This window comes from Scylla paramamosain, chromosome 32 (genome assembly GCF_035594125.1).
Source record: "Scylla paramamosain isolate STU-SP2022 chromosome 32, ASM3559412v1, whole genome shotgun sequence".
NCBI lineage: Eukaryota > Metazoa > Arthropoda > Malacostraca > Decapoda > Portunidae > Scylla > Scylla paramamosain.
The window spans coordinates 10,579,620-10,604,880 of NC_087182.1; the positions used below are offsets into that span (position 1 = coordinate 10,579,620).

Consider the following 25,261-nt stretch of genomic DNA (forward strand, 5'->3'; position numbering starts at 1 on the left):
GTACAATTTTATAACCCTGTCATATTGCTATAGGTTATATAATGAATGTGATCTTTGTGATCAGTGATCCCAATAGTCATGTTATATCACAGACATTTGTTAGCACCAGTACAAACTTCTTTTTTATTATATATTATTACTTATGCCTGTTTTTGGGCTGCAGTTCATGTGACATCCGATACTCAGAAGGTGTACAGTCCCTCAACTGGACAAAGGTGATGAAGACTATTATTGATGACCCCGATGGCTTCTTTGAACAGGTTGGATTATTGTTGTACATGTATAATTGTTTCTCTAATTGATCTCTTTTCCTCCATTTTCTCTCCCTCATTCCTACATTATTTCCCTCCTCATTGTACTCTTTCCTCCTTTTGGCTCTCTTTCCTTCTTCCCTTATTCTCTCTCTCTCTCTCTCTCTCTCTCTCTCTCTCTCTCTCTCTCTCTCTCTCTCTCTCTCTCTCTCTCTCTCTCTCTCTCTCTCTCTCTCTCTCTCTCTCTCTCTCTCTCTCTCTCTCTCTCTCTCTCTCTCTCTCTCTGTGTGTGTGTGTGTGTGTGTGTGTATATTTACATAGTTGTATTTACCTAGTTGTGGTTTATGGAAGGGGAGTAATCTCACAGTATCCCATCTCTATATCTATCCAGTTTGGTCCTAGAAGCATGGACAGTTATGGCACTGACAACATCTTCACTGAGTTCATTCCATTTGTTAACACTTCTATGAGGAAAACTACTTCTTGATATCTCTTATACAGTTAACTTTCTTCAACTTCTTACTGTGATCCCTTGTACTATGTGTGTCTAAATTTATAAAACATTCTTTGTCCACATTTTCCATGCCATTTATCATTCTATAGATGTTTATTAAATCCCCTTCCTCCTGAGGAAAACTACTTCTTGATATCTCTTATACAGTTAACTTTCTTCAACTTCTTACTGTGATCCCTTGTACTATGTGTGTCTAAATTTATAAAACATTCTTTGTCCACATTTTCCATGCCATTTATCATTCTATAGATGTTTATTAAATCCCCTTCTTCCTATTTTCAAGGGTAGGAGTTTCCAACATTCTTAATCTCTCTTCACAGGTTGACTTAATCAACTCTGGAACCATCTTAGTGATTACTCTTCGTACTCTTTCTAATTTTATAATATTCCTCTTTGTATGTGGAGACCACACCACTGCTGCATATTCCAATCTTAGTCTTTTCATGGAAATTAACAACTTTTTTTTATCATTCCTTCATCCAAATATGAGAATGCCATTCTTACTCTTTTTAATAAATTCGTCGTCTCTCCAGTAATTTTATCAATGTTCTGTCCGGAGTCAAATTTTCTGTAACTGTTACTCCCAACTCCACTTGCTCTTTTGATTTCTTAAACTTCACACCATCCATCTCATAATGATATTGTATCCTTTTCTTACTCTTACCAAACTTCATTACTTTACATTTACTTAAATTGAATTTCATTTGCTAAGATTTACTACATCAATTTATCTTGTTTAAATCATCTTGCAACACCATACAGTCATTCACATTTTCTACCCTTCTCATCAGCTTAGCATCATCTGCAAATAAGTTCATATAACTATCTATTACTTCATTTATGTCATTCACATATATTACAAACATTATTGGTCCCAACATTCACATATATTACAAACATTATTGGTCCCAACACTGACCCTTGTGGGATATCACTAGTAACTTTCAGCCAAGATGAATTTTGGTCTTGTATTACTGTTCTCATCTCTCTGTCATCCAGATAATATTCCATCCACTCCAGCAGTCATCCTCCAATTTTTCCATATTTTTTTTTTTATCTTCCATAGCAATCTTTGGTGTGGTACTTTGTCAAGCGCTTTCTTCAAATCTGAGTAGACACCATCCGTCTCTCCGGCACAATATCGACTACTCTTGAATAAAAGGACAATAAGTTCATGGAGCATGATTTTCCCCTCCTAAATCCAAATTGACAATTTACCAAAACTTTATCTCTTTCCAAGGGTTCCATCCATCTTTCCTTTATTGTTCTTTCTCATAGTTTTCCTACAACACTAGTCATGGTCTATAATTTAGTGGATTTTTCTTATTTCCTCCTTTGAATATTGGTGTAATATTTGCTCTCTTCTAATCTTTTGTTACTCTTCCTTGTGATAGTGAAGTCACCACTAGACTGTGAATTTTATCAACCAGTTCTTCTCTACATTCCTTCAATATCCAGTATGATACTTTATTTACATCAAGTTCTTTGATCATCTTGACTATTTCCTCATAACTTACTGGGACTGTACTTAGTATATTCCTCACCAACTTATCCCTTCCAGCATCAAACTCCCATTCCACAGTAAATACCAATCTGAAACTATTGTTCATAACCTCCGCCATGACTTGTGCATTCTCATAGATTTTTCCTTCAACTTTCAAACTTGATACACCTTCCGTCTTCATCTTTCCATTAATATGTCTAAAGAATAGTTTGGGTTCATTTATACACTTATCTGTTATATCTCTTTCATGGTTTCTTCTCTCCATTCTTGTTATCCCAATGTATTTGTTTCTAGCATCAATATATTCCTCCCATCTGCTCTCAGTTTTCCTCTTCCATCTGTTCCAAGCATTTAACATACAATTTCTAACCTCTGCATTTTCTATTGAACCATTTTTTTTATCCTTTCTACATCATGCTCCTCTAGGTACAAATTTATCCACAACAGAATTATATATCCTTATAAATTCATCCCATTTTTGTAGAACATCATCTGCATCTTCAGTCTTTCCTGTCCACAGCAACAAAGTACTTTCTTAATTTTTCAAAGTCAGGTTTACTATATTTAAATCTTTTCACCTTATAATTTTCATCAATGATTACATTTTCATTTTTCGAATTAAATTCCATTAACACATGATCACTTTTACCTAGAGGGCTATCATAGTGTATAGTTTCAATAATTTTCATGGCCTTGGTAAACACTAAATCAAATCTTGATGGTTTATCAATTCCACTAAATCTGGTATCACAATCAACCCACTGAATCATCAAGGTTTCCACCGCCCAGTTTAATAAGTCTATTACTCCATGAGTTCTCACTTCAGTTAGTTGTCAATGTCTCCCAATTTATCTCCTTACAATTAAAATAACCAACAATAACTATATCACTACTTTCCATCACTATCTTTTCAAGACCTTTTAAAATATCTACCAACATCTCTTCGTGCTCTTCTTTTCACCAAGCATTGGTCATAGGTGGCTCATACACTCCTACATAATTCATTATCCTTCCATTTCCACTTTTAATCATCACTTGTAGAATTTTAGACTTGTCTTCACTTTTTACTACCTTCTCTTTCTTCTCCACCTTTCTCCGTCCTTTCTGTCGACAACCCTAAGTGTCTTGACACCCCCCTCAACTTTTTCTTCATTAACTTCTGCAACATTCGCGGTCTAAGATCTAATTTTCAATCTGTAGAACACCACCTCTCCTCTTCTAAACCTCATCTTCTTTTCCTCACTGAAACTCAGGTGTCTGAGGCAACTGACAGTAGCCCCTTTTCTGTTCCCTCCTACTTTCTTTATCCTCATTTTCGATCCAAAGCTGGATGCTGCGTTTATGTGCGCAATGACTTAACCTGCTCTTGTGCCCACACTCTTGAATCTTCCGAGTTTTCCACCATCTGGCTATGACTACAGAGTCACTCATACTAAATTTATCTGTGCTGTATACCTCTCTCCTAACTCCTCTGACTGTAAGAAATTCTTCGACGACTTAACTTCCAAAGTGGAGCACATTCTGACCCTCTTCCCTTTTGCAGAGATCTCCATTCTTGGAGACTTCAATGTTCACCACCAGCTTTGGCTTTCCTCTCCCTTCACTGACCATCCTGGTGAACTAGCCTACAACTTTGCTATCCTCCATGACCTAGAGCAATTGGTGCAACACCCTACTCGTATTCCTGACCGTCTTGGAGATACGCCCAACATTCTTGACCTTTTCCTGACCTCTAATCCTTCTGCTTATGCTGTCACCCTTTCTTCTCCGTTCGAGATACGCCCAACATTCTTGACCTTTTCCTGACCTCTAATCCTTCTGCTTATGCTGTCACGTGACCCTTTCTTCTCTGTTGGGCTCCTCCGATCACAATCTCATATCTTTATCTTGTCCTATCACTCCAATCCCTCCTCAGGATCCCCCTAAGCGAAGGTGCCTCTGGTGTTTTGCCTCTACTAGTTGGGGGGACCTGAGGAGGTATTTTGCTGATTTTCCTTGGAATGACTACTGCTTCCGTGTCAGAGACCCGTCTTTGTGTGCTGAGCGCATAACAGAGGTGATAGTGTCTGGCATGGAGGCATACATTCCTCACTCTTTTTCTCGTCCTAAACCTTCTAAACCTTGGTTTTTCTCGTCCTAAACCTTCTAAACCTTGGTTTAACACAGCTTGTTCTCGTGCTTTACATGATAGAGAGGTGGCCCACAAAAGGTACTTAAGCCTTCCATCACCAGAATCTCATGCACTTTACATTTCTGCCCGGAACCATGCCAAGTCTGTTCTCCAACTAGCCAAAAGCTCCTTCATTAACAGAAAATGTCAAAACCTTTCAAGATCTAACTCCCCTCGTGATTTCTGGCATCTAGCCAAAAATATCTCCAATAACTTTGCTTCTTCTTCTTTCCCTCCTCTACTTCAACCAGATGACACCACTGCTATCACATCTATTTCTAAAGCTGAACTCTTTGCTCAAACCTTTGCTAAAAACTCTACCTTGGATGATTCTGGGCTTGTTCCTCCCTCTCCTCCACCCTCTGACTACTTCATGCCACATATTAAAATTCTTCGCAATGATGTTTTCGATGCCCTCGCTGGCCTAAACCCTCAGAAGGCTTATGGACTTGATGAGGTCCCTCCTATTGTTCTCCAAAACTGTGCCTCCATGCTTGCACCTTGCCTAGTCAAACTCTTTCAGCTCTGTCTGTCAACATCTACCTTTCCTTCTTGCTGGAAGTTTGCCTACATTCAACCTGTTCCTAAAAAGGGTGACCGTTCTAATCCCTCAAACTACCGTCCTATTACTTTAATTTCCTGCCTATCTAAAGTTTTTGAATCTATCCTCAACAGGAAAATTCTTAAACATCTATCACTTCACAACCTTCTATCTGATCGCCAGTATGGGTTCCGTCAAGGCCGCTCTACTGGTGATCTTCTGGCTTTCCTTACTGAGTCTTGGTCATCCTCTTTTAGAGATTTTGGTGAAACTTTTGCTGTTGCCTTGGACATATCAAAAGCTTTTGATAGAGTCTGGCACAAAGCTTTGATTTCCAAACTACCCTCCTACAGTTTCTATCCTTCTCTCTGTAACTTCATCTCAAGTTTCCTTTCTGACCGTTCTATCGCTGCTGTGGTAGACGGTCACTGTTCTTCTCCTAAATCTATTAACAGTGGTGTTCCTCAGGGTTCTGTCCTGTCACCCACTCTGTTCTTATTATTCATTAATGATCTAAACCAAACTTCTTGTCCTATCCACTCCTATGCTGATGATACCACCCTGCACTTTTCCACGTCTTTTCATAGACGTCCAACCCTTCAGGAGGTAAACATATCACGCAGGGAAGCCACAGAACGCCTGACTTCTGATCTTTCTAAAATTTCTTATAGGGGCAGAGCAAACTTGGTATTGTTCAATGCCTCAAAAACTCAATTCCTCCATCTATCAACTTGACACAACCTTCCAGACAACTATCCCCTCTTCTTCAGTGACACTCAACTGTCCCCCTCTTCTACACTGAACATCCTCGGTCTGTCCTTTACTTATAATCTGAACTGAAACTTCACATCTCATCTCTAGCTAAAACAGCTTCTATGAAGTTAGGTGTTCTGAGACGTCTCCGCCAGTTTTTCTCACACCCCCAGCTGCTAACTCTGTACAAGGGCCTTATCCGTCCATGTATGGAGTATGCTTCACATGTCTGGGCGGGTTCCACTCATACTGCTCTTCTAGACAGGGTGGAATCAAAAGCTTTTCATCTCATCAACTCCTCTCCTCTAACCGACTGTCTTCAGCCTCTCTCTCACCGCCGCAATGTTGCATATCTAGCTGTCTTCTACCGCTATTTTCATGCTAACTGCTCTTCTGATCTTGCTAACTGCATGCCTCCTCTCCTTCCATGGCCTCGCTGCACAAGACTTACTTCTTTCTCTCACCCCTATTCTGTCCACCTCTAACGCAAGAGTTAACCAGTATTCTCAGTCATTCATCCCTTTCTCTGGTAAACTCTGGAACCCCCTGCCTGCTTTTGTATTTCCACCTTCCTATGACTTGAATTCCTTCAAGAGGGAGGTTTCAAGACACTTATCCACCAATTTTTGACCACTGCTTTGACCCTTTTATGGGACTGGCATTTTTGTGGGCATTTTTTTTTGTTAGATTTTTGTTGCCCTTGGCCAGTGTCCTTCCTACATAAAAAAAAAAATTTTAGTCAATGATCATTCCACCCCCTCCCTTGTCACATCTATTTTTCACCATAAATAATTTTTATTATCACCAATGTCAGGAGTTCCCCATTCATTTTTCCATTTTTCCATTTTGTGTGTGTGTGTGTGTGTGTGTGTGTGTGTGTGTGTGTGTGTGTGTGTGTGTGTGTGTGTGTGTGTATTTACCTAGTTGTGGTTTATGGGAGGGAGTAATCTCACAGTATCCCATCTCTATATCTATCCAGTTTGGTCTTAAACGTATCGACAGTTATGGCATTGACAACATCTTCACCGAGTTCATTCCATTTGTTCACACTTCTATGAGGAAAACTATACTTCTTGATGTCTCTTCTACAGTTAACTTTCTTCAGCTTACTGTGTCCCCTTGTACTCTGTGTGTCTAAATTTATAAAACATTTTTTGTCCACATTTTCCATACCATTTATCATTCTATAGATATTTATTAAATTTCTCTCTCTCTCTCTCTCTCTCTCTCTCTCTCTCTCTCTCTCTCTCTCTCTCTCTCTCTCTCTCTCTCTCTCTCTCTCTCTCTCTCTCTCTCTCTCTCTCTCTCTCTCTCTCTCTCTCTCTCTCTCCTCTTTTCAAGAGTAGGAATTTCCAACATTTTTAATCTTTTCCTAGGTTGACTTGCTCAACTCCAGAACCATCTTAGTGACTGCTCTTTGTACTCTTTCTAATTTTAAAATATTCCTCTTTGTATGAGGAGAGCACACCTATGCCACACATTCCAATCTTAGTCTTATCATGGAAATCAACAACTTTTTTATCATTCCTTCATCCAAATATAAGAATGCCATTTTTACTCTTTGAACAAATTCATCGCCTCCAGTAATTTTATCAATGTGTCTGTCTGGAGTCAAATTTTCAGTAACTGTTACTCCCAAATCCACTTCCTCTTTTGACTTCTTTAACCTCACACCATCCATCTCATAATGATATTGTATTCTTTTCTTACTCTTACCAAACTCCATTATTTTACATTTACTTAAATTGAATTCCATTTGCCAAGATTTACTCCATCTATTTATCTTATTTGAATCATCTTGCAGTACCACACTCTTGTTTACATTTTCTGCCCTTCTCATCAGCTTAGCATCATCTGCAACTAAGTTCATGTAACTATCTTTTTCTTCATTTATGTCATTCAGATATATTACAAACATTATTGGTCCTAACACTGATCCCTATGGGACACCACTAGTTACTTTAAGCCAAGATGAATTTTGGTCTTGTACAGTTCTCATCTCTATCATCCAGATAATCCTCCATCCACTCCAGCAGTCTTCCTCCAATTTTTCCATAATTTTTTATCTTCCATAGCAATCTTCAGTGTGGTAATTTGTCAAATGCTTTCTTCAAGTCTAAGTAGACACCATCCATCCCTCCATCCATCTCTCTCCTGCACAATATCAACTACCCTTGAATAAAAGGACAAAGTGTGTGTGTGTGTGTGTGTGTGTGTGTCTGGTAATGTCGATTAGTTTCCCTATATAGATTGTTTTCCATGTATGTATGTGTTTATTTGTCTATTACTCTCAGTTCTTGCAATTTTGTTAGTGTGATCTTTAATTTCTAACTTGAATGAACATTGTGAGAAAAACCTCACAGTTGTCACATATCCAGTACCTAGGCCAATATGAGGTCTCTCTCTCTCTCTCTCTCTCTCTCTCTCTCTCTCTCTCTCTCTCTCTCTCTCTCTCTCTCTCTCTCTCTCTCTCTCTCTCTCTCTCTCTCTCTCTCTCTCTCTCTCTCTCTCTCTCTCTCTCTCTCTCTCTCTCTCTCTCTCTCTCTCTCTCTCATGGCACATTTTGTTTCAGGGAGGCTGGTCTTTCCTGGATCCAGACTCTGATGAGGAAGAGCAACAGGAGGAGGAGGAGGACTCAGAGGAGGATGGAGCATATGCTCCTTCTGATGAAGAGTTAGGATCTGAAGAAGAGAGTGAAGACTACTCAGGGGAATCTGAAATCTCTGACTCAGAGGAGTATAGTGAAGGTAATGCATATTGGTGTTCATGTTTTGTGGTCAGAAAGAGCCATTTATTGATTTGTAATCTCTAACATTTGAATCTTGCACTCTTTTGTCCCAGACCCGCATCCAGCTTGATTCCCTGAATGTATTCTACTTCAGTGATGTTATCAGTTCTCAGTATGAATATTGCCTCTTCACTGGAATCTGAACTGAGCAAGCAGTGCTTTACTTTACAGTTGCATTATTTTGTCCTGTTTTATCTGTTTTATAAATGCTAATAGGGAGTAATAATCACAACATGGAAGCTTAACATAAGAAATATAAAATTATTAGATAAATGAATAAATATATACAGTAACTGTAGAAAGTTACAAGACAAGATGCCCTCTAGTTTTCACGATAAGGGTAGGTAATAATGCATTCATCACAGAATCATAACTTGCAGGTAATTATTGTACACTGACAACTCTTTTAAAGATCAAACTGTATGTAGCTTGCTGTTGATTTCAAGGTCAGATGACTTTTTTAAGTGTTGGAGGGGAGATTAGTCATGGTTATATATTTACAAAGCAGTCTTAGTGAGTCTTGGTACTGTGTCTTGGCAAGGAAAAAATAATATATTTTTATCAAACCTTAGGAAAATAGTTATAAAGTGTATGCACCTGTCATTAATCTGCACACAAGGCTAAGACTTGCTTGATCCCATCTTAGTGCAGCTAATAACAGATAGTACCACTGGGGAGATGGTTGTCCTGCAACAATAACATCCTCATCGAAGAAATAATCTATCCAGGAAAGGCATTCTGAATGTTACTAGTGACAAAGAACTCATTAGAATATCTTTAATAAACAAAAATGCTTCTTATACAGTTAAAAATGAAAGAGAGACAGCCTCCATTCATTTAACCTTGTGGGAGCATCTTAGTATGGAGAGTGCTGAGGGAGTGGAAAATTCCCACTTTCAGCACAGGTCATGTAGGATGTGTAGCCTTGTCAGTCTTACAAAAGAGTGATTTTTTTCTTTAGGTTTTCATTATGCAATATAAAATTAGAAATATTATTGTTCTTGTACAGTTACAGTTTTCATGTGCATGTGCCAAACCTCAGTTTTAGTGCATTTGTGTGGTTAAGTATTTTGAAAAATTAGTAATACATTCTGTAAAAGAAAATTCTTATCATTATTTAGGAGCTTTTCCTTGGATTTTCTTTCTCACCATTCCAAAACAACTCAAATGGCTGTTTACATTAAGGTCCTGTAAATCACATGCTGTCATATTTAGCCGGTCATTTCTTATTTGGACTGGACTTTCAGGGTGCCATTTATTACAAATACTCATCAGGGGTACTAGAGAGCATCTTGTCTTGTAACTTTACATTGTTTTATATATATATATATATATATATATATATATATATATATATATATATATATATATATATATATATATATATATATATATATATATATATATATATATTATGCATATATATATTATGCATATATATATTATGCATATATATATATATATATATATATATATATATATATATATATATATATATATATATATATATATATATATATATATATATATATATATATATATATATATATATATATATATATATATATATATATATATATATATATATATATATATATATATATATATATATATATATATATATATATATATATATATATATATATATATATATATATATATATATATATATATATATATATATATATATATATATATATATATATATATATATATATATATATATATATATATATATATATATATATATATATATATATATATATATATATATATATATATATATATAAAAAAAAAAAAAAAAAAAAAAAAAAAAAAAAAAAAAAAAAAAAAAAAAAAAAAAAAAAAAAAAAAAAAAAAAAAAAAAAAAAAAAAAAAAAAAAAAAAAAAAAAAAAAAAAAAAAAAAAAAAAAAAAAAAAAAAAAAAAAAAAAAAAAAAAAAAAAAAAAAAAAAAAAAAAAAAAAAAAAAAAAAAAAAAAAAAAAAAAAAAAAAAAATATATATATATATATATATATATATATATATATATATATATATATATATATATATATATATATATATATATATATATATATATATATATATATATATATACAGTAAAATCCCTCTCATCCGGCATTCAAGTATCTGGCAGCTTCAAGTATCCGGCACATTTTTCCCCGAGCCTTAAAATCAATAAAAAATCAATGTGTACTCGTAAAATCAATTAAAATTTCTGCGCGAGGCATACTTTGTTCCCTCGCCACCAGAGCGCACTGCTTCGCACCACCCACAGCCCACTGCACTGTGTTTACTCAGTGACTCAGTCCCGCGTGTGCACTGTTTATCGCCTGACGCCTTCATCATGCCTAAAGTTGTAGAAAAGAGGAAGTGTGTTGTGCTTACACTTAAGCAGCTGATCAGATCAGCTGCTGATTAAGATCAGCTGATCTTTGTTATGGTAAGATGCGTGAGTGTAGGGTGGTGATTGTGGACATAATTTCACTTCTGTTCAGGTATCCGGCAATATTCAAGTATCCGGCATGTCGGCGGTCCCGTTGATGCCGGATAAGAGGGATTTTACTGTGTGTGTATATATATATATATATATATATATATATATATATATATATATATATATATATATATATATATATATATATATATATATATCCAAATATGTGAATGCCATTTTTTTTTTTTTTTTTTTTTAGCAAATTCATCGTCTCCAGTAATTTTATTTATGTGTCTGTCCGGAGTCAAATTTTCTGTAACTGTTACTCACAAATCCACTTCCTCTTTTGACTTTCTTTAACTTCACACCATCCATCTCATTGTATTCTTTTCTTACTCTTACCAAACTCCATTCAATTTACTTAAATTGAATTCCAATTGGCAAGATTTACTCTATCTATCTATCTTATTTAAATCATCTTGCAGTACCATACAGTCATTTACATTTTCTACCATTCTCATCAGCATAGCTTCATCTGCAAATAAGTTCTTATAACTATCTTTCTTCATTTATGTCATTCACATATATTACAAACATTATTGGACCCAACACTGACCCCTGTGGGGTACCACTAGTTACTTTCAGCCAAGATGAATTTTGGTCTTGTATTACAGTTCTCATCTCTCTATCATCCAGACAATCCTCCATCCACTCCAGCAGTCCTCCTCCAATTTTTCCATCATTTTTTAATCTTCCATAGCAGTCTTTGGTGTGGTTCTTCCATCATCTTAAGTAATTCCTTATAACTGACTGGGATTGTACTTAGATTTCCTCATAAATGACTGGGACTGTACTTAGGATATTCATCACCAACCTATCCCTTCCAGCATCAAACTCCTTTTCCACAGTAAATACCGATCTGAAACTATTGTTCCTAACCTCTGCCATGTCCTGTGCATCATCGTAGATTTTTCCTTCAACTTTCAATCTTGATAAACCTTCCTTCTTCATTTTCCCTTGTAGATGTGGCAGCACTGCACTGTGATGTCACAATGAATGTTAGGACAAAATACACACACCCATACAGTTCTTAGGCATCTTTCTGGGATATCTAAGTATTTTCAGTGTCTTCAGTAACTTAAGTTTCATGATCCTCAGGTTTTGCATTATTCTTTGAAAAGAGAGTAAGTATGAAGCTCAAAAGGATACTGTATTTTACAAATTAATGACTTACAAACATAATGACTTAAGAATGGCTTTCCAGAGCTTAACTTGTTAGTAAGTTGAGGAGTGACTTTTAATTCTAATCATATGGTGTTTTTTTAAATATGATAAAATATTGTGATTGTAAGATTAATATAAAACAATGAAAACAATAAAAATTCACAATTACGAATACAAGGCAGTAGCTTGTCAGTACTTGGCAAACTTGCATAAGCTCCTGTAGCTTGCCTGGTTCAGCTTATGGTGAACATACCATGGTAAAGGTTTCTTTACCTTGATGAATAACTAATTAGAGTGCAGGTCATTATAGATATTAGAGTACAGTAGAACTTTGAATCCAAATGCCATACAAATATATATATTTTTTAAAATTCTGAACATGAATTTTCTTCTGAACACAAATGTGCTGCCTTGACCTATTTTTTTATGACCTGTTAAGTAATACACATGCTCCACAACTTACAAACGTGTTAGGTTCCAGACTGCCATTCGTAAAATGTTATTTTGTAAAACATTTTGATTTTACAGTACTCAAGTTTTTCATTTGCTTTTCTCTAAAGCCAGAGTATTAAACTCAAAGATTGCAAAACTTGGGATTCTGAAAACACTGAAAAATGCTTATTTATATTGGCTATATAGTCTAGCACTATGTGAGTATGTGTTTTGTCCACACTTGGTGTGATACAGTAGTGTGGCAATGCAGCAGAGTGTAAACAACCTGGTACTTCTTGATCTTGGTGCTACAGATACTCACAGTTTTTCCTGAGCCAGTTTTAGCTACACAGTTACATCACATCACACACAACAACTGGTCACACAACACTCGTACAATCAGTCACACTACATAAAGGTACACCACAAGCAATATCACATCTAGCCACATCACAATCAACATCTCACCTTCCACACCATGCCCCACACAATGCTCAAACACACCACATCACACCACACATAGCACCCATTCACACCATAGACACAAAGCCACTTTGTCACTCATCATACCAGCCTCACAATGGCCCCTACCACACTCCTTATCTCAGCAATCCATATCTCTACTAGCCACACCACATATTACTTGCATCACAAGAGCCACACAGCATCTTGTATCACACAGTCATATCGCATAGCCTAGCACTACGTGAATATGTGTTTTTCCTCACATTTGGTGTTGTGTAGAGGTGCACCAAGTGTAGCAGTGTGTGTGTGTGTAAACATCTCTCGGTCTTGATCTTGATATTACAGATGACTTGCAATTTCTCCTAAGCCAGGCCTCTTGTTTATAACTCAAAACTTTGTTAGTCGGGGATCATCTGTATATTGAATAGGGATTTGGGGAGATTTATTCCATAATACTTTTTAGAGATTTTTAAAATAGACTTGCAAAACTGTTTGCCTGTAATCCATCTGGCTCACTTATTGCAACCACACTTGTACTATGTCCCCTACATTACTATTTGGGTGTTCTATTCCTGCTTCTCCTCTGCCTGCTATGATAGCAGGAAAGAAACAATTGGTCCCCGGCAAGAGGATGGAAGATTCCACTACCATTGCTGTGAAGAAGGAAATGATTGAAATAGTTTATGGGTGAATGACTTCAAGAATATTTGGCCAGTCACTCTCTCTTCTTTACTCTTTATTATTTTATTAATGTCTTGCCATATCATCCTTTTTAGAAATGTTAGTTACTAGGAACAATCTTTCTTTTATGCAGAAAATTACTGTGATTGTGTGTTATGCACATTATAGATGGAGTTGAAATTTTTTTTTCCCCTCATTTTTACTGGGAAAAATTAATTCTTGAATGTGAATTTTCAAATTATGAATTGCCTGCTCTGCAAATTAAATTCTTATCTGGAGATTCTACTGTACTACCTGATTAGTTTTGGAAAGTTTAAGCATGTCACCAGCCTTTATTTAACCAGGAATTTTTAAAAGCATTTTCCCACACATACTCTTGACAGATCTTGGTAGTAGTGAAGAGTCTGGCAAGGACTGGTCAGATCTGGAGAGAGAAGCTGCTGAGGCTGACCGTGAGAGGAATGAATTTGAAGATGAGTACACCAAACAGAAGAAAGGCGGTAGTGGTTACAGGTAAAGTACAGTTTTTGTATATCACCTTCATAGCTGTTGATCATTCACTCTACCTCAATCCCATAATTAAGTTCCTTAGAGATATGAATAGCTGTTAATCTGTTGAATACAATCCCAAGAAAGATTTTCACTTTATCAATTTTGTAGGTTAAATAAATATAATCCAGCCTTACATTTCACCCACATTGTTATTACACTTTTATAATCATACTTCATGACACATCACTATTTACACAATATCAGGAATCAGAATTGAATGAGCTTTCTTACTTCTTCCCTATATTTCCCTTATACTTATATCTTGCCATGAACTACATTAATTTCCCTTTCCACATTCAGATGCATCCTGACCACTAAGGTGGGACAGGTTGGGACCCAAAACATTTCCTCTTCCTATCCCTCTCATACAAGCTACAATTATCACCTTGTTCCCCATTCTCTCTCTCTCTCTCTCTCTCTCTCTCTCTCTCTCTCTCTCTCTCTCTCTCTCTCTCTCTCTCTCTCTCTCTCTCTCTCTCTCTCTCTCTCTCTCTCTCTCTCTCTCTCTCTCTCTCTCTCTCTCTCTCTCTCTCTCTCTCTCTCTCTCTCTCTCTCTCTCTCTCTCTCTCTCTCTCTCTCTCTCTCTCTCTCTCTCTCTCTCTCTCTCCTTGCAACATCTTTCCTTTAAACCATTCAGCCCTAATTGACTCATTCATCTTTGACAGCATCCTATGTGCATTTCATGTGTTTTTAAAATTCTGTCCCAATGTAGGGTCATTGACAGGTGGCTAACATAGTTCAGAGGTTGTTAAAAAAAAGTTAATAGTTTAAAATTCCTGCAGATGTCTCGTAGCACTCATCTTAACAATTGAACTTGCCAGAGAGAGTTTATTAATGTTGCAGTCCTTAAAAAGTAGAAACAGGATATTCTGTTACTTGAAGGAGGCAGCTTGGGATTGCTGTGTTGTTTAACCTTTTCCATTGTGTTTCCCCTCCAGTGGTAAAAAATCTGCCTTAGTCTTATATAATTTTTTTATGATATTACCACTGTGCAAAGTTGTGTTACCATATAAACATAGTCACCAGAAGAATGTCAGATAAACTAAATATAGTCTTGTATTGTACATTGTAAATTATAGTAATCTCATATGTATTTCAGTGTTATAGTATTTTTTGAGTTGTACAAAAAATTTATTATGTTCCAGAGGCCATTTCACATCCATAGCAATGTAATTGTATATCTAGTGCTGTTAACAAAATTAAATGGTAATGATACCTTGAAGAGGTTCACAATACCAGACAGTTCATCACACATGATCATCCATCAGGTGAACCAACATTCATACCCCTTGCAGGCATTTTCTTTAAATATGAAATTAATAGTTCACAGCCTGCTGCCTACTGCTGTCTCCAACAGCCTCATTTTTCCTCCATCTGAATACTCTGCACTAGAATTTAACCATCATATATGAGAGATGTAATGATGTATAAATTAGAGGTGTGTGCTTCTGATGGACTTAGGAATCTCTTGAGGGTTAGTCTTATGTTATGTTTCAGATTAAATCGCAAGCCCTCCATGAAATCTGGCAAGGACAGACACATGAGCAAGTAAATATTATAGGCTACTGGTCTCCCGTGCACCTCCTTTTTAATTTTTTATATTAGTTATGGTTGTTATATCCTTTTGCTTACCCATGATTGTGCTTGTTAGTAACAAGAAGCATGGTTCTTGTATTCATAGGATCATAAAAGCAGATTATGAATGAATGTTATTGAACAATTATTTAAACATTGCACTTATAATGACAGTCTAATCATTTCAGTGGCTATGTATGGAGGAGGTCTAATTTTTTCTAATACACTTCATTTTGCTATGAATGCTGTTTCGAGAATATTTTACTAGAGAGGAATAGCTTAAAGCCCAACATTGAAGTGGAAATGTCTGATTCACACACTTTCTTCAAAACCTCTGGCAGGAGAATCATCATTAAGAAATAACTGTTTGCTAAGGGGAAAGTGGCACTGTAATAAGTGTGTCTTGATGACCAATGGTTTATTTAATTTATAAACAGTAAAAATATGTTTCATTGTTAATTGAACTGCTTGTGGACCTTACCAAATCATAACTAATAATTTGTCCCTCACTTCAAGCAGACAGAACATCACGAATTGAAACATTGTGATGTTTTCCTCTTTAGTACTGATGAAGCTTTAGGCATTTTAATTGGTGTTGGCATTATTCCTGTTTGTTAGCTTTCAGGATTCTTCATCCTCAGAGCAGCACCATTGTGACAAAAATATACTTTATCATGACATAATATACATATAAATATATTTTGATAAAAAAAAAAAGAATAATGTTTATTGGATAGAGTTGAGAAGTTTGATTGGTAATTTAGATCAAAATATATTATCTTTTCAAATATTGAGGTTATATGGTGTAGCTAAATATGGTGCAACTGGGTGTGGATAGTTTCTCTCTCTCTCTCTCTCTCTCTCTCTCTCTCTCTCTCTCTCTCTCTCTCTCTCTCTCTCTCTCTCTCTCTCTCTCTCTCTCTCTCTCTCTCTCTCTCTCTCTCTCTCTCTCTCTCTCTCTCTCTCTCTCTCTCTCTCTTTTTGTTTAAACTATTAAACACATATGTTCATTGTGGCCTCTGCTAAAGTTATCTTTGTCGTGAATAACTATTTTAAAGCATTACTGTGTGTGGTATAATAAATATCAACATTTTGCTAAGATGCATAGGCACATGTATGCAACCATATTTTTGTGTTTTTCTTATGGAGGGTTGAGAGTCTGAAGCCATAACCACTTGTGTGTGGACACTTTCATCTGCTGTGTGGACAGACGTCGTACGTCCACCACAGCCGTGAGGGTGTTCCACCACACTACAGTGGCGGAGGAGAAGGCCCGTTGGTGGGTGCTGGAGCGAGACCCTGGCACCTCCAAGAGGAGATCGTTGCTCAATACTGTTCTCGTATTGCACTCAGATCTCCTCCAAGTAGCCTTCAGGTTTGCTAGGTGAGGAACATTCTGGATCTGCGCCTTATGAAGCACTGTCAGCGCTGCAACTTTCCGGCAATGATCCAGAGTGTCCCTCAGCACCGGCCCATCCTCCTGTATCTGCTGCTGTTGCTGCTGTTGTCCCTGCCGCCATGGTTGCTGGCGAAGCTGCGTCTGTCTGGCGCCACTGATGAGGCACTCTGCCCTCCTTTGCACTTTGTCCAGCAAGTTGAGATGACATCGGGCACTGGACATCCACGTGAGCGGCGCATACTCCATGATGGGTCTGACCTGAGCCTTGTACAGGGTCAGGAGGCCATCGGAGTCAAGGAGGTGCCTCAGACGCCTCAACAGTGTCACCTTCTGAGAAGCTTTTCGGGCCACGTCCTCAAGGTGACGGTCAAAGAGCAGCCGCGAGTCCACCTCCATGCCAAGGATGTTTACACTTTCCTGTAGAGGGATGTTGTTGTCTCATCTTCAGCCTTCCACGCACCTCACACGCATCCTCGTGAGAGCGGGATACCACCATGGCCTGAGTCTTTTCGGAGGCAAACTTAACTTGCCACCGGTCGCCCCAGGCCATGATGTATGAAAGCAGTGCATTGGTAGACTGCACTGCGGCCTGCACCTCCCCTCTCTCGTAGGTGAAAGAGAGGGTGCAGTCGTCTGTGTATGCACTGGCTGAAGGAACACTCTGCAGGAGGTCATTGAAGTAAATGTTCCACAGTATGGGTCCCAGAACTGACCCCTGTGGAACAGATGCCTCTACAGGAAAGCTGGCGGAGGTGTGGCCATTAACCACAACACGGAGACTCCTGTCCGTCAGGTAGCTGGAGAGCAGGTGCAGCAGGTCCCCGGTGATGCCCAGCTGCTCCAACTTTGCCAGAAGTCCCCGATGCCACACAGTGTCGAAGGCCCCGGCGATGTCCAGGGCAATCACTAATGATGGCCGGCTGACATCCAGGGCGTCGTGCCAGGATTTGGAGAGAAGAAGGAGGAGATCTGAGGTGGAGTGTCCTTTCCTGAAGCCAAACTGCCTGGGTGAGTGAAGGTGGTGCTCGTCCAGGAACCTCATCACCTGCTCTCCGATGACCCTCTCAAAGATCTTGCTGATCACTGGCAGGAGAGAGATGGGACGGTAGTTGTTCGGCTCCGACTTCTCCTTCTTCTTATGGACAGGTGTGACCCTTGCCTCTTTCCACTGAGACGGCCACACCCTGGACACCAGACACTGGTGGAAGATCAACACGAGAGGCGTGGTGAGCTCATCCGCACAGTGTTTGAGGAGGTGAGGGCTTACTCCGTTAGGACCTGAGGCCTTCCTGATGTTGACCTCCTTCAGGTGCCCCCTAACAGCGGCCTCCATGATGACCATGCTCTCTATGCTTGAGGCAGCAAGGCGTGGGAGAGGTGGTGGCTGTCTGTCAAGTTCTGGCGTCCTCATCTTCTCACTGAACATCTGAGCAAGCAGGTCTGCCTTCTCCTGGCTGGTGACGGCCAGGCTCCCACACGGCTTAGTGAGAGCTGGGACACGTTCGTGGGAAGTGACGCCCTGCTTCTCCTTCACCAAGCTCCACCATCACTTTGGGTCCAGCTGGTTGGAAGACAACATCCTCTTGTTGTTGTCCTCCTATCTTGCCTTGGCCCATTTCGCGAGCTGCTTTGCACGCAGCTCGGTGCAAGGCCTTGTTCCACTGGGTGGGCCGCCTCTTGTAGTGCTGCCACGCGCTGTACTTGTGTTCAGCAGCAGCACAACAACGATATCCGAACCAAGGCTGGTCCTTTGGACTCATTGCGTAGGTCCTGTGCGGCACATGTTGCTGCTGTAAGTCCTGCAGGATGGTGGTGAGGGTGTTGATGTCGTTGTGCGGCTCGCCGGTGAGCACCGTGTTCCAGGAAATCTCCCCAAGGGCACATCTCACAGCTTCCTAGTCAGCGCGGTCCCACAGCCAGATGGTCCTGTGGTGCTCCTCCTCACGGGCTGGGGTGAGGTTAATGGTGGAGAGGACGGCAAGGTGATCAGAGGTGCCCACGAAGTCCAGTGGGTGGCACTGTACACAGTCACCTGCCAGGTCTGCTAGCACAGGGTCCAGAGATCCTCCACGCTGATGTGTAGGGAAGTCAGCATGGTTGTGAAGTCCCTGCACCACTGTCAGCTCAGTAAATGCCCTCAGGACAATGTTGTGGTTGAGGTCACCCACAATCACAACGTTCTGACAGTTGTGAGCCGCCATGATGTCGTCCAGGTTGTTGGTGAGGTAGTTGAGCAGCTCGCTTCCCTGCCACTGAGGTCGGTACATGACACACAGCAGCAGGGCGCCCCTGTCATCAATTATGATACAGAAAAACATCATCTCCATCACGTCTGGTGTGTTGACTGTTAGGGCGTCCATGTGGAGACCCTCACGATGACACACGGCTAAACCACCTCCCTGCCCACCCTGGCAGTCACACCTCATCCAGTGGGAGTAGTTGGTAATCCTGTCACAGGTGGTAACACAGCTGTCATCCAGGAAGGTCTCCACTGCCACCACTATGTCGGCGTGTTTCACGAGGGCAGTGTGTGTCAGCTCTCCAACGTTGGTCCTGAAGCCATGAACATTGGCAGACAGGACTGTGAGGGTGGAGGCGGCGGTGGTAGCAGCAGCAGCGGCGGCGGCGGTGGCGGCCATTCTTCTTAGTGTACCACTAGTGGGGCGGGGTGGGAGGGGGGAGGCTGTGTCCAGGCAGGGTGTGTGGCGGCGCCTACGGCAGTCAGGTCAGACCGGTAAGGTGCAGGCTGGGGGGGAGTGGCAGGCTGGTGATGCTCTGTCAGAAGGGCTCTAATGAGTCGCTCCTGACGTGCCTCGCTGGTCCGAGTGTAGCAGAGGCTTTCCTTGTGGCTGCGTCTGAGACAGTACATGCACTCAAGCCTCCTTGACTCCTCAGCCTGGCGTGTTCGGCACTGGTCTACGTGGTGTCCTCTGCGGCCGCAGTAGTCATAGACCACTACAGAGCAGCGTCCTGCTGTGTGGCCTCGCTGCCGGCAGCGGCCACAGAAAGGCGGCAACCTTTGGTTTGCACTTCCCTGTCGTCTGTTGGTGTTCTGTCTGGTGGTGGAGTGTAGCGGCCTAGCTGTGGAGGAGGCTGACTCGGTGGCGGTGGAGGCATTGGTGACGGCCTGGCGACGGGGAGGAGGGTTGGCGCGGCCAACGGTAGCAGTGGTGGTGGTGGTGGTGGCGGAGGGGGAAGAGGGCTTGGAGCTCTGGGTTGGTGGTGGTGGTTCCTGGGTGTGGGTGAGGTCAGGTGTGTTGAGTGGAGGTGAGGTATCGTGAGTCACCTTCCATAGCGGTCTTGCTTTACCTGACTCCCACCAGCTGGCCCAACGTGGGTGTGAGGCACACACTTCCCGCCAGTCACTGTCTATCTTGCTCAGCAGGGCACTACAAGCTTGGGTAGAAGGGACTGGGGAGGGAGCTAGTTGTTGTACCTGAGAGAGGCCGTCAATAGCGCTGAGTGCTGCTTCTAGCGCTGCTCTCTGCTGCTGCACCCTCGAGCTGTGTGGTTGGTAGGCTTCAACGGTGCTCTTGAGAGAGAAAATTTTGTTTCTCTGTCTCAAGATGATGTCTACCAGGGCTTCAGGAGGGTTTGTTAGTAGCTCTTCCCTGATGGCAGTGTCTTCGTTGTCAGGTGATGGTTGTTGGGTAGGAGGGTCAGGTGGGGTGGCAGGCGTGTCGACCTGGGTGGCCGGTGTCGCGTCCTCAGTGGCCGGTGCCTCGGGTACCACGTGGGTGACGGGGTGTGAGATGCCCCGCGCTTGCCTCAGCTCTGCTGTGTTGGAGCAACAAAATGGGCCCTCACTGTGACACCCTTTACAGGCCTGGTTCGGGCAGTCTTCCTGACTGCACACTGTTACAGGGTTGAGTCTGGTGGAGAGGCTACACACGCAGCAGTATGTTGCCCCTGGAAAGCCAGACTTGCCTGCCCACACAATCTTCTGGTGAGGAGAGGAGGCTTCCTGGGTGGCATTAGTGGCCATGTGGGGAGGCAGTGGCAGGACAAAGCGAGGGGGTGGTGGAGGGGGGACGGAGGGCGAGGGAGGGGGTGTTAGAAGCAGGGTGGCGGCCTGGCCTGGTGGGTCAGTCAGGTCACAGCACACTCATGTTTTGATATAATGCGTCACTGTTAAAACACTTTCGCTCACTATGAGAATGCACCACGTTATGCGTCGGTATACCTGTTCACTGGTGTACTCGTATGCAACAAGACCAAATGTGTTTTGCACCGCACAGATGAGTCGAAAATTACAGAGCGTGGGTATATGTATGTCCTTCCTCTCTCGCGACCTGACCTGAACTCTCTCTCTCTCTCTCTCTCTCTCTCTCTCTCTCTCTCTCTCTCTCTCTCTCTCTCTCTCTCTCTCTCTCTCTCTCTCTCTCTCTCTCTCTCTCTCTCTCTCTCTCTCTCTCTCTCTCTCTCTCTCTCTCTCTCTCTCTCTCTCTCTCTCTCTCTCTCTCTCTCTCTCTTTTGGCATTATTCCTGTTTGGGAGCTTTCAGGATTCTTCATCCTCGGAGCAGCACCTTTGTGACAAAAATATACTTTATTATGACATAATATACATATAAATGTATTTTGATTAAAAAATTGTTGTTTATTGGATAGAGTTGAGAAATTTGATTGGTAATTTAGACCAAAATATATTATCTTTTCAAGTATTGAGGTTATATGGTGAAGCTAAATACAGTGCAACTGGGTGTGGATAGTCTCTCTCTCTCTCTCTCTCTCTCTCTCTCTCTCTCTCTCTCTCTCTCTCTCTCTCTCTCTCTCTCTCTCTCTCTCTCTCTCTCTCTCTCTCTCTCTCTCTCTCTCTCTCTCTCTCTCTCTCTCTCTCTCTCTCTCTGCATGGAAAAAAATGTCTTTGGTAAGGAAAAGAAAGAATTTGAAGAGGAAAAGAAAATATTTCAATTTGGTAATTTTAAGCATCACAAGAATAAAAGAGGACGTGAAAGGAAAGGTTATGAAAGGTTGAATTATTAAAACTTTTGCTATAATTTGCCAGAAAGGATTGAAAGGTTATGTGAGATTGAAGTACAGAATAAAAGGTAAATGACAAAGATCCAGGTGGTTAAAATGAGATAATTGGGAAAAAATGTTCCCATTGTTAGAAAGGTGGATATTGAAACCAGTGAAATTTGCTATAACAGATTTGGCATGATAAGTAATAATAATGGAATTTAAGGAAGTCAAAGACAGCATCATAAAGGGTTTGGTCACTGGTAGCTTGTACTGCTCAGGACAATAGGTAAAAAACTACCTTCTCTCTCTCTCTCTCTCTCTCTCTCTCTCTCTCTCTCTCTCTCTCTCTCTCTCTCTCTCTCTCTCTCTCTCTCTCTCTCTCTCTCTCTCTCTCTCTCTCTCTCTCTCTCTCTCTCTCTCTCTCTCAGTGTGTGTGTGTTTTGATGTGGCTGGATGTGTCTCTCTCTCTCTCTCTCTCTCTCTCTCTCTCTCTCTCTCTCTCTCTCTCTCTCTCTCTCTCTCTCTCTCTCTCTCTCTCTCTCTCTCTCTCTCTCTCTCTCTCTCTCTCTCTCTCTCTCTCTCTCTCTCTCTCTCTCTCTCTCTCTCTCTCTCTCTCTCTCTCTCTCTCTCTCTCTCTCTCTCTCTCTCTCTCTCTCTCTCTCTCTCTCTCTCTCTCTCTCTCTCTCTCTCTCTCTCTCTCTCTCTCTCTCTCTCTCTCTCTCTCTCTCTCTCTCTCTCTCTCTCTCTCTCTCTCTCTCTCTCTCTCTCTCTCTCTCTCTCTCTCTCTCTCTCTCTCTCTCTCTCTCTCTCTCTCTCTCTCTCTCTCTCTCTCTCAGTGTGTGTGTGTTTTGATGTGGCTGGATGTGGCTGAGAAAGTCATCTTATCAGTGTCGAATATCAACACAGACTGACGCTCAATTACTGATGAATGCAAGTATTGGAGGCATGTCTATTACTTCTTTTTTTATGTAGAGAGAGAGAGAGAGAGAGAGAGAGAGAGAGAGAGAGAGAGAGAGAGAGAGAGAGAGAGAGAGAGAGAGAGAGAGAGAGAGAGAGAGAGAGAGAGAGAGAGAGAGAGAGAGAGAGAGAGAGAGAGAGAGAGAGAGAGAGAGAGAGAGAGAGAGAGAGAGAGAGAGAGAGAGAGAGAGAGAGAGAGAGAGAGAGAGAGAGAGAGAGAGAGAGAGAGAGAGAGAGAGAGAGAGAGAGAGAGAGAGAGAGAGAGAGAGAGAGAGAGAGAGAGAGAGAGAGAGAGAGAGAGAGAGAGAGAGAGAGAGAGAGAGAGAGAGAGAGAGAGAGAGAGAGAGAGAGAGAGAGAGAGAGAGAGAGAGAGAGAGAGAGAGAGAGAGAGAGAGAGAGAGAGAGAGAGAGAGAGAGAGAGAGAGAGAGAGAGAGAGAGAGAGAGAGAGAGAGAGAGAGAGAGAGAGAGAGAGAGAGAGAGAGAGAGAGAGAGAGAGAGAGAGAGAGAGAGAGAGAGAGAGAGAGAGAGAGAGAGAGAGAGAGAGAGAGAGAGAGAGAGAGAGAGAGAGAGAGAGAGAGAGAGAGAGAGAGAGAGAGAGAGAGAGAGAGAGAGAGAGAGAGAGAGAGAGAGAGAGAGAGAGAGAGAGAGAGAGAGAGAGAGAGAGAGAGAGAGAGAGAGAGAGAGAGAGAGAGAGAGAGAGAGAGAGAGAGAGAGAGAGAGAGAGAGAGAGAGAGAGAGAGAGAGAGAGAGAGAGAGAGAGAGAGAGAGAGACTCACCCATGTGTGCAAACACAGCTGCTCACTAATCTCTTTTCTGATAACTTCCCCTTCCCTACCCTCCCCATTTATTTTTCCTTCACCAGTCACCACCTCTTCAGTACTACCCTCCAACCACTTCCAAGTGTGTGTGTGTGTGTGTGTGTGTGTGTGTGTGTGTGTGTGTGTGTGTGTGTGTGTGTGTGTGTGTGTGTGTGTGTGTGTGTGTGTGTGTGTCCTAGTTACACCCAGAAAAAGCCAACTCAGGCCTCATATTTCTATGGCAACTGAAAGGTTGACTCAGAGAGAGAATTATATTATTATATTAGAAATTAGGTAAGTTACCGCTTGCAGGCCTATAAATGCCTACACAAATGCCATTCTCATGTTTGGCAATGATTTCCTTTATTACTTCATTAGTAATACACTTAGGCCTCTTACTGCTACTATCACTAACACTTCTTCTTAGGTGGCATAAAGGAGGCTAAAATAGCACAAAAAAGAGAACAAAAAAAAGTGTTTTTGTATACAACACTCACGAACAATGTTTACCCCAACACGCAACTGAGCATGAGGTTTCATGGACTGTGGGTAATGTACATTCGTACTCCAAAGCATTGTTTGTGAACCAAGCTAAAATTTGTTAGCAAAACTAGTTTGTGAACCAGTCTGTTCGTGATGTGGGGCATTCATGAACTGAGGCACTACTGTATATATGTGAAGGGTACTTCATACATGGATGGATAAGGCCCCTGTACAGAATTAGCATCAGGGGAGGTGAGAAAAACAGGCAGAGATGGCTCAGATCACCTAACTTCATGGGATCTGTTTTAGCAAGAGATGGGATGTAAAGTTTCTAGTTTGGATTATTAGTAAAGGAGAAACCAAATATGTTCAGTATAGAAGAGTGGGAACAGTTGAGTGTCATTGAAGTAGGTAAAGCTATCTACTAAACCTCATCTTTTCCTAACTGAAAAACAGGTGTTTGAGGCAACAGACAGTAGCCCCTTTTCTGTTCCCTCCTACTTTCTCTATCCTCATTTTCAGTCCAAAGCTCGATGTTGCATCTATATGCACAACAACTTAACCTGCTCTCGTGCCATGTTCTTGAATCTTACAAATCTTTCACCATCTGGCTACAACTACTAAGTCATTCTCAAACTAAATTTATCTGTGCTGTATCCCTCTCATTTAACTCCTCTAACTATAAGAAATTCTTTGACTACTTAACTTCCAAAGTGGAGCACATTCTGACTCTCTTCCCTTTTGCAAAGATCTCCATTCTTAGAGACTTCAATG

At 40.8% G+C, this 25,261-nt stretch overlaps 1 protein-coding gene across 1 annotated transcript in view; it reads left to right on the forward strand.

Annotated features, from left to right (window-relative positions):
* The window catches only part of LOC135089176 (FACT complex subunit spt16-like), a 129,286-nt gene that overhangs the window by 91,831 nt on the left and 12,194 nt on the right, over positions 1 to 25,261 (forward strand). The window contains 4 exon segments of the mRNA XM_063984488.1: positions 164 to 260; positions 8,306 to 8,480; positions 14,144 to 14,273; positions 15,810 to 15,860. Of these exon segments, the coding sequence (XP_063840558.1) occupies positions 164 to 260; positions 8,306 to 8,480; positions 14,144 to 14,273; positions 15,810 to 15,860 (453 nt within the window).